This window comes from Pundamilia nyererei, unplaced genomic scaffold (assembly GCF_000239375.1).
Source record: "Pundamilia nyererei isolate P.nyererei 1_Seehausen unplaced genomic scaffold, PunNye1.0 scaffold00019, whole genome shotgun sequence".
In the NCBI taxonomy this organism is placed as follows: Eukaryota; Metazoa; Chordata; class Actinopteri; order Cichliformes; family Cichlidae; genus Pundamilia; species Pundamilia nyererei.
Genome location: NW_005187420.1, coordinates 2,192,199 through 2,202,437, shown reverse-complemented (window position 1 = coordinate 2,202,437; position 10,239 = coordinate 2,192,199). Strand labels below are relative to the sequence as shown.

Here is a 10,239-nt window from a genome sequence, read left to right as displayed (position 1 = left end):
AAAAGGTGGTAATCAGAATACAGTTACTTTGTTGAAATAAATTGAATACACGGCGGCCATCTCCGGTTTAATGTGTTAGCTTAAGCCCTCTCTATGCCTTCTCCAATTGTGGTTTAGCTCAGTTGGATGAGCATACGGTCATATATCACATGCCTGAGAGTAGCAAGCCCGGGTTCGAGTATGACCCGTGGCCCTTTTTTTTTAAATGGGTCAGTTACACAATGGACCCAGAGCCAGCAGTGCACGGGCAGACCCGCAGCCCGCACAGCCGGTCCAGCTGCTGGGCCAGATGCTTGCGGAGATCATGGCGATGCATAAAGATGCAGAGAGCAGAGATTGACAAACTTCAGTACCCAGCCAAGAGCCAGACCCAGGCATTGGAGAGGATGGATGGGGCAACTGTGCACCCCCTCTCTAAGGGGTGCCTAAAAGGTAGTACTGAAAGCTATCTATATCTGAGGCCTTAGAAGCTTCTATCCCTCTGGTATACCATAGAGACAATAAACCAGATGTTCTCCACTGAACCATCCAAGGTAGGGGAACAGTATGAGAACAGCCCCACTATGGCTGGAGACAGAGCAATACTTTAAGAGCATCTGGGATGAGGACGCAACCCAACATGAACGAGAAACCAATTCACTGGTACACACCACAAGGAGGTACAGTAACCACATCAGAATGTCATTCGGACTACAGATGTGTAGTCAGATGGTAACAGAGAGAAGGAAGGTAGCCAGAACTGAGGGGATTGCACTACCAGGAATTTACACTACAGACATCGAGGGCAGCTGCAAGTGCCTGGGAATAGGAAAATGAAGACCATGAAGAGGCCACAAGGAAAGTCACACCCACCAAAATCCTGCAGAGAATAATGCAACTTCTGAGGAGTGACCCGTAGGGGAAGAACACGACCCAGGCAATCAACACCTACGCCGGGGGTGGGCAACTCCAGGCCTCGAGGGCCGGTGTCCCTGCAGGTTTTATATGTGTCCTTGAACCAACACACCTGATTTAAATGGCTAAATTAGCTCCTCAACATGTCTTGAAGTTCTCCAGAGGCCTGGTAACGAACTAATCATGTGATTCAGGTGTGCTGACCCAAGGTAAGATCTAAAACCTGCAGGACACCGGCCCTCGAGGCCTGGAATTGCCCACCCCTGACCTACGCCCTGCTGGTACCCTGCTGGGATAGTCAGCTATCCAAGCTGGCCAGCCACTGACATCAAGGCAAAAAAGATTTTCCCCATACATGGAGGGTTTCATCAAAAGTCCCCTGAGACTGTATGGTAAGCGTAAAAAAGATGGCCAAGGACTAGTGAGTGTCAAAACCACTATGCAGGATGAAACAACAAAGATCCATAAGTACAACAGAAAGATGGCCACAATTGATAGTATGCTTGGTGAATATCTCAGACAGGAGAAACCCAAGAAAAAAGAGGAGCAAGAAGACGAACCATCATGGAAGGACAGGCCCCTGCACGGCATGTACCCCAGCAGAGAGAAGAAGTGGCTAATATCGAGAAATCCTACCAATGGCTGGATAAAGCTGGACTGAAAGACAACACAGAGGCACTAACTATGACAGCGCAGGAACAAGATCCATAGAGGCTGGGGTGTTAAACAGCAGGCAGGACCCCAGGAGCAGGCTGTGCAAAGATACCCCAGAGACAATTCATTCACACAGAACTATAGGGTCTAAGATGCTAACAGGCAGGGCATACAGGGAACACCAAAACCAAGTGGCTGGTATAGTATGCAGAAACATCTGTGTCAAATATGGCCTGGAAGTCCCGAAGTTTAAATTAGTTCTACCCCTTGGGTTGTTGAGAATGACCAAGGCAAGATCCTGTGGGACTTCCAGATACAGAGGGACAAACTGGTGAGGGCTAACCAGTTGGACATAGTGGTGGACAAGCAGAGGAAGACAGGATAACAACATCAGGAAGAAGGAACGTGAAAAGTTCAAGAAGTACCAAGGTCTGAGAAAGGAGCTTGAGAGATGTGGAGGGTGATGGCAAAAAATGGTCTGATCTGAGCACTCGGGGCAGTGACCCTCAAACTAGGCTATTGACTCCAGCAGATCCCAGAAACGTCATCCAAGGAATCTGTCCAGAAGAGCGCAGTCCTGGGAACGATACAGCGCAGGACCCTCAAGGCCCGAGTCCTCTGGTTGACTTGGGTCTGGTGGATCTGAGCTTGAAGGATAAAGACCGTCCACATCGCGAACTGGGATATATTTATATATACAGCAGTATGTCCTCACAAAGAACTCAGCTGGCTGGTGTTTCCGTGACACTGAAACATCAATCTGACGTGAGCGCTTACATAATTGTTATCAGTGTTATGGTGTCTCTTGTTTCCACAGAGGATGGAACTGGTGTGAATGAAGGCCCAACATTTCTCTCCTCTTCAGACTTTGTGGGAATCTCCTCTATTCTTAGTCCTGTTGTCTAAATATTTACCCAGTAGCGTTTATTCCTGCTCCACTGACCCGAGAAGCTGCAGATACTTTGTTGTAAATTGCCTGTAGCTAATGTCTCTCTGATCTGTTGGTACGGGAGATCTGCACACTGTCGCCTGCCAGCTAGGACCAAGTAACTCAATCTTTGAGGCTTGTCGCCCACACCTGTCATGTTGAACTTCTACTGCTCCACAGCTGTCACACTCTGGGCAAACTATGACCTACATGATGGGGCAGGTGAGCTAACACAACTGAGCTGCTGGCTGAACAGGTTTGACTGTGATGGTGATGTTTAATCATATTATATTGATTTTTTCTTGTTCCCTCAGTGGCTTTAAACCTGAGGTTCCATATTATGCAGACCAAAGCATACATTTTAAATAGAATAACAAAAATCAACTTCATTAGTTTCAAATACCTCTCCACCCTTATCATGGTGTGATGGGGGTGTCCTTGCTCAAGTAATCCCAAGATCAGTATTGCTGGTGACAAATGCCCCTGGCAGGGTCTCTGAAAGCAAAGTGTCGGCAATCTGAAAAAGGAGACATAGCCCCCTCATAGAGCCATGCCTGGTAAAGACGCTAACTGGCCCGCCCCCAGCAAAGAGAAAAGACATTCAGAGTTCCTCAGCGTGACAGAAAACTGATGTTCAAGTACAGATGTAATCAGTTTGATATTCTAATACAAGGGAAAGAAGTCCAATTTCAAAAATACATCTCTTTTTTTCTATAAAGAAATGCTGATTTGATTTGGGCTTAAATTCTAAGAAATAAATGTGTAAAATTACAGAAACAGTTCTATTAGCACATTACGCAGACCGCCCCGTAATCCAAAATCAGACATTTTTTAACTGGCAGAATATGTATTTTGTTTTGCTTTTTGTTACCGTGAAAATTATCCGTTTTTATGGTACATAGTGAAAAAACACAATTTTTCTGATATTTTATTGTTTATCTATTACTTATTTATTTTGGCGTAGTATGAAATGCCATGGGGGAGGTCCACCAGGCCTAAAAGAAACAGGTGCTGTCTTACACCAGACTCTTTGCTCTAACAACTCAGATGCTGTTTCAATTAAGGATTACAACTTATTGTAGAGAAGATAAAAAGCTAGAGAACCCACGCAAACACGGCGGCAACATGCTCCAGAAGAGATGCTCGAGATGGGCAACGTTTCCCCACATTTCAAATGAATGCGGTTCCTTTTTACCACTAAACATTCTAGTTTGTGAATCACTTCTATATGCTAAGCACCAGAGTTATAAGCATATGCATTTCTAAAAAACTAAATATATGCAAAAACAAAAAAATATTTGCTGATAAAACAAGATGGTTGCATGTGCATTCAGGTAGGCACCACTTTTTTCTTTTTTCTTTTTTAAAACTACCCTCTCCACGTCATCCCTGTTACAGCTTCTTTATCTCCCGAACTGAGCTGTGTTTCCTGTAAGAAAAACAGATCAACGTTCAAGCTCTGCTAACGCTCCTTTTCTTATCTCTCCTTTAAACGTAACTGTTCTCTCCATGTGGCTCACCGAGAGAAAGAAGACAGAGAGGACAGCGCCAAGAAGAAAAGACCACCTTCAGTGCCAGCTGCTATTGTTTTAGAGGAGCTCATAAGTTTCTTTTTCAGGCAAAACCTTTTAAGATGAGCCAGTTTTTCATAATGAACCTGTTTCCTTTTTTTTTTAAATTAAAGAACCTGTTTATATTCTGGGAGAATAAAAAACATAGCCTGGCAGCCAAAAGTTTCATATAAAATAACTCATTTCTTACAGATAATACAGCTGCCAATCATCCCGTTACAGGGACTCCTCCTCAGCATCTCTTCATCGTAACAGTAACAGTGTTCAAACAGCCCGCTGGTGCTCGTTTTCAGTTTTGACTCTCTTTTTCCTGTATGGTTTGATAATACTGTGCACTGGCTTGCTGCTGTACCAGTACCAGACCGATAGTCCCCACCAGTTTGGATGAAAGTTTACTTACAGGAAACAGCAAGCTGTCTTTCCAACAACTCATTAAAAATAAAAGCTGGAACACCTGCAGCCTTTTTAATTCACGAGCCATGTGTAATGCATTTACAACTGAGTGATTCTTCCACAGAAGGTAATCGTATGCTTGGTCTCCCTGCATGCAGCGCAGCACAGAAGGAAGAGGAGACCCTTACTTTTTTTTTGGAGCGCTCAGACTTCTTGGACATGTTCTTCATTTTTTTATGGAGATGGAATAAAATCTGGAGAGAAAAAGTAGAGCAGACAGATTCATTTTGAAGGAAATACTTCTTAATGATTTATCAAAAACGGATCAACTGGTCTGTAAACAGCAAATGCATCAACATGGTCAACTTGTACTCATATCAGCAGCTGAAGGTTAAAGTTACACAGTTAGATGCCAGCTGGAGGAAGTCACAGGCCACACCAGAGGACTTTTATTGTGACAGTCGGCTGTTACATAAACACAAACTGACTCTGTGCTACTTCAGCTTGACACTTTTATCTGATAAGTGACTTTAACCGTGAAAAAAAATCCAAATAAATGAACCTGGAATTTATTGTGAATTTATTTATTAATTAGTTCCCTGGTAACCGAATTACAGCCCGTATTAATCCACACTGGCATCTTTCAGGAAGCAACAGAAATGTTCATTTTAAATCTGTTTAATCTAATCAATGTGTAGTTCAAGTCAACAATCTGTAGGTATTAAAAGCACTTCGCCAATAAAATAAATACATTTTCCACATTCCAGTGGCAAGCTGGGATTGGTTCCAGCCCCCCTGTGAACCTGAAGGGGATAAGCTGATGGAAGGACGGACTTATACTCATTTAATACTTATTATTTTGTAAGTTTTGTTTGTTTATTAAATAAGTGAGAGCAAATGGTTAACCCATCAGAACTGAATTTATATGTAAAATTAATATTTTTGTATTATTTGTTTATTAAACAGTGCAAACGTGTTCAGAGGTTTTTCTTTGGCTGGATTCCAGACTTTTATTAGCAGAAAATGTGATTAATTGCGTTTTAAAGCAATTAATGAATGAATCAGAAAACATTTTACACATAAACTGATAATAACTGCTACAGGTATCGCTGAACGGTTATTTATGACTGACTTATAACAGATCAGCTTTGACGCTCACAGATCTCTGACAGTCTGATCATAAATTTAAATGCAGAGGATGGATATTAAACCGGTTATCAGGGGTCTAGGATGCTGATGTTTTTACTGCCTGGTTTAAAGAAAATGAACCATATTTGATGTTAAGTTTTATTTAAATAAAACAGTTGGGGAAACGAATATTTAACCTCTGGGAAATGTCTCGATAATCATTACGATGAAGCAAAAGCTTCTTACCTGCGTCTGGTGCGTTTATTCTGAAACTTCAGCTGGGTATTTTGTATGATGTTATCATAGTTTGGTCATATCGGTTTATCACATGTGACCCACATTAAGCTGACCTATTGAATTGGTTTTATTCTGAAGCGCCACACCGGTGCTGGTGAGTGCGCGCCTCACGCGCGTTTTTACGCACAGCTTTTATGATCTGCAGGACTTTGTGCACGGCCTTTGGACCTTCTGCTCTATTTTTAATGCCTGTTTTACTGCAGCTGGGAGTCACACATTACCCCGTTAAATGCCTCCTATTTTGAACTGACCTTAGTGTAACAGCAGCTGATGAGGAGCAGCGGTAGCAGGTACCCCAACACCAGGAGGGTCACTTTGTAGGCGTTTTTGGAGGCTCCGGCCCAGTCCTCCCAGCAGAAAGTTCCGTTGTGGTAGCTAATGAGGCCCTGGTGCTTGGCCACCGGCACCGAGCACACCAGAGACATCGTCCAGATGACGCACAGCCCTGCCAGTGCGTTCCTTGGGCTCCGGACGCTCAGAGATTGGTTGGAGCGCACCACGGCAATGTAGCGGTCCACGGACATGGCCACGAGCGTGAAGATGCTCACAAGCATGTTGACGGTGAAGATGTAGTGTACAAACGTACAGAGGAAGGCCCCGAACACCCACTCCGGCAGAGTGTAAATGGTGGCTTGGAAGGGCACGCAGAAGAGCAGGAAGCCGAGGTCCGCCACGCTCAGGTTCAGGATGAAGATGTTGGTCGGGCTAAGCGAGCGCCTCCCAACTCCTCCTCCACTTCCACCGCCGCCTCCCCCACCTGCGCTGTACCCCACCTTCCCTATCACTACTAGCACTAAAATGTTCCCCACCACCCCCAACACGAAAATGATCCCGAACACCACCGGCACAATCACCGACTCCGGTGTGTGTCCGTCGTCCACTGACCGATTGAACTCGGGGAGGTCAGGCACGGAGCAGGAGTCGTTTACCGGGAGCGCCATAGTGGGGCAGCTGGAGGGTTAGAGGTGCAGAGAGGGACAGGCTGACAGAAAGACCAGCTCCATGATCCCGATCAAACACCTCCAGCAGCGGAGTCAGCTCTGAGACTCTGAGGACTCCTGGAAACACTGCAAGTTTAGGGAAACGTTGAAGGCTGTTTCCTGTCCGGGGACTTCAAAGTAAAGCCATGTTATTCAAAAGGTAGTCCTCTATTTCTTACTTTTATTCGTGCTAATAAAGAACCTAGATGTTCAGCAGTGAACAAAGCATCTTCATTTCATCTTGAGAAAGAACAAAACAAAACGTCACTGAGAACCAGAGCACATAAAACAGTTTTAGAGTGAAGGCACAAAAAGCAGGTGAAATTTTACATCTTAAAGATGCCAACAGATTCCTTTAAAAGCTCAGGAGATATTTAGTTAATTGAAATTATTTATAAAACAAAAAGTTCACTTTTTAGGGAGTAATGCAAATAAAAAAATAAAAAAGCTCCAATGCAGTGTGTGTGCAAACATTTTATGAAACTCAAACAACACTTTTTAAAACAAAAACTATGGACCTGTTATTATTTACATCAGATGCATATTTTTAAAGATTTGTGTCCCAGAGATAATGTCACTTTTTAACATGTTGTGATATAGAGACTAAAGAGCATGGCATTTGTTGTTGTCACTGTATATTCTTGTATTATAGGTTTCTGGTCACTTTATATAGTTAAACGCTATGAGTGTGGAGTGTAAGAGTTCGACCTTTTGCAAAAATGAGCAGGAATGAAGCTGAACTACTAAGAGTTGGTTTGATATTTTGTGCTTTTTCCTCATTATGTTTTGTCCATTTTTGTATCAACTCATGTTTATACAATATAGATTCTGTTTATGTTCTTTGATAGGTTTAAAGTGCTTTTTTATTTATTCGTATCTGTTTTTCTCTCCTAATAACTAACAGAATATCAGTGACCTGGGTTTCGTGATGTTTCTCCTCCTCAAAACTTTCTGTGTCGCTCCCAGCTGTCTTGACCAACGAGGCTTTTATTTTGTTGAGCAATTTGTTTGCCATTTCCCGTTCAGAAGTTTCGAGGCGTGTCTCAAGTTCGATTGATTTCGATGGCACTTCGTACACGCTGAGCTTTTACTGTCTGCTACGAGTCATCACAGCGTTTCATTCACGTCAATATTTAGTTTAAAAAACGAAGATAAAGTTTCTGTGAGTCTAAAATCGGAGTATATCTGATCACTTTGCTTTTAAACTTTTAAACTCGGTTACACTAAAATCCTCTCGTGCTGATAAGTCTAACTGTGGATCATTGCACGCACAGATTATGTTTTATCTGGTGAGATAACATTATCACTCATTACATCACACATTTTCTACGAGTGCTTCTCAACCTGCAGTCTTTACTGAACCAAGAAGCCAGAGAAAAAGTACTGTTCTGCTTCAGAGCAACACACCTGTGCTCAGGATGGAGAACTAAGTAGGAGCCGTGGCCTGTTAATAATCCATATTTTAAACCAACCACTTTATTAAGAACACATACGCAGTCTAATGAAACCCAAAACAACAGCACAGATTCCAGTTTTGTTCTTTTATGCTCATTAAAGTTGCAGTAGGAGGTGGTTCACTGCATATTGAAAAGTGTTCCTAATATTTTTTCCTAGTATAATAAACGTGTAACCCAGGTTAAAACCTGTTGATGAATCAACATATCACTTCCTCTCGCATTGCCTCATTACTTTTGGACCTGTTTGGTTTCTGCTACCTGGTGCTCTGAATGGGTCAGTTACCATTTTATATTTACCAGCCTGGCTAGTGCTGTTCATGTTAAATGAACACAGATATTGTTGTGTAATTAAGGTTTTTTTTATGCTTTCATACTTATACTTTTATACAGCTTATAAGATTATATTTGGACAAAACTTTACTTAATTTAATGTTGTGCAACATCAGTCAGTCACTGTTACTTGGGACTGAGCTGGTCAAGCATGAGGAAAGTCATGTAGTTTAAAAAAAAATTTTTTTTACAGAAAATGTAAAATAATTAAACAAAAAAAGTCAGAATTTTGGTTTTGGTGGAGCTTTTAAAGGAGATAAACAAAACAAAACTTACGTTGTAGTGCTAACATATAACTGAGTAATAAACTAACTGCTCAGATAAACTCACCTAACATCCAAGAGAAGAATGGGAGCTTGAATACGTGTTGATCAGATAAACTTGAGCACGTATTGGTGACACGCACTAATACATGACCTGATAACAAAAAACGAAATAAAATAACTTACTTTTCAATTATTACTTTCACTTAATGGTTATCAAACCCAAAATATCTAAATAACTAAGTCAAATGATATGAACAACATATTTAAAGTAACTAGTTTCATCATCTCTTCCACCCATGATATCGCAAAAATTGGTACAATCCATTCATAACTTCATGTATTTAACAGCCAGTACCGATCTGCTCCTTTCACTCCCTCAGCAGCTGTACCCCCCAGTGCAAAGAAAACAAGAGAAAGAAGTTAAGACAAAATAAGAAAGTAGTTCAGCAGACCAGGACCTTTAATTAAAAGTGTGCACTCTAAATATAACTAAGTGTTTTCATAGGTTACGAATTATGGTTAAGGATAGGCCTGCCCAGTAAAGTCACTGTGGGCTTCAGCTGAATTCTGTGCTTCAACTATAACTTACATTAATTCTTACAATTTCATAATGAAAACCTTCGACACACATACCCCAGATTAGTTCTTGCAGTGCAAGCTTAGATTAATTATTCGGTTCAGAGTAGTTTAGCATATCTTTGGCTATCGCAGTGAGCAGCATGACTCAGGAGGACATTGAACGGGTGGACCTGTGCAGGTCCCACTTTGGGAAGTACCCCTCATGTTTCTTTGACACTAAAAAGAGCTCATTCATAATTTGTTCAGCTAGTTTTAAAGAATAATGCTACTAAAATTGCTAATACAAATATTCTGCAGTCATAATCAACTGTTCTAATGTGTGGTGAAAATGTTTCTCCTGTTTGTTGTGACTTTGCAGCAACTGCTAAATAAATTTGAATCTGTAACATGAAATCAAAAATCACGTGTCATTTGTGTGCAGTGGAAAATTGGTTTTATTTAAATGAGCCTATCACTTATGAACTGGGCTTTAAAATTCAGCAAATCCCACTTCCTGGAGTCACTGTTCCACTAATTAAAACTGAAAATGTGGAAGCTTTGAGAAGTTGCTGCAGAGCTGTAATGCTTTCCTGATAAAGTTGACGCATGTCACAGGTGACAGACCGGGGAGAGGCAGCGCTAGCATAACAGATTAATTTAAGCAGCAGCTCACCCAGCTGAGCCTGAAAGCGCCACCATGATTAATATTATTATTGTTCATGTAATTAAAAAGGACCAGTGTGTACACACACACACACACACACACACACACACACACACACA

The 10,239-nt window shown here is 41.8% G+C and overlaps 1 protein-coding gene across 1 annotated transcript in view; it reads right to left on the bottom strand.

Moving 5' to 3' along the window:
• Positions 1-10,239, bottom strand: part of galr1b (galanin receptor 1b) — a 19,965-nt gene that overhangs the window by 7,351 nt on the left and 2,375 nt on the right. The window contains exons 3-6 of the mRNA XM_005726332.1: positions 8,963-9,049; positions 7,025-7,085; positions 6,117-6,932; positions 4,629-4,694 (exon numbers count right to left, since the gene is read on the bottom strand). Of these exons, the coding sequence (XP_005726389.1) occupies positions 4,629-4,694; positions 6,117-6,806 (756 nt within the window). The 5' untranslated portion in view covers positions 6,807-6,932; positions 7,025-7,085; positions 8,963-9,049. The remainder of the gene's footprint in view (positions 1-4,628; positions 4,695-6,116; positions 6,933-7,024; positions 7,086-8,962; positions 9,050-10,239) is intronic.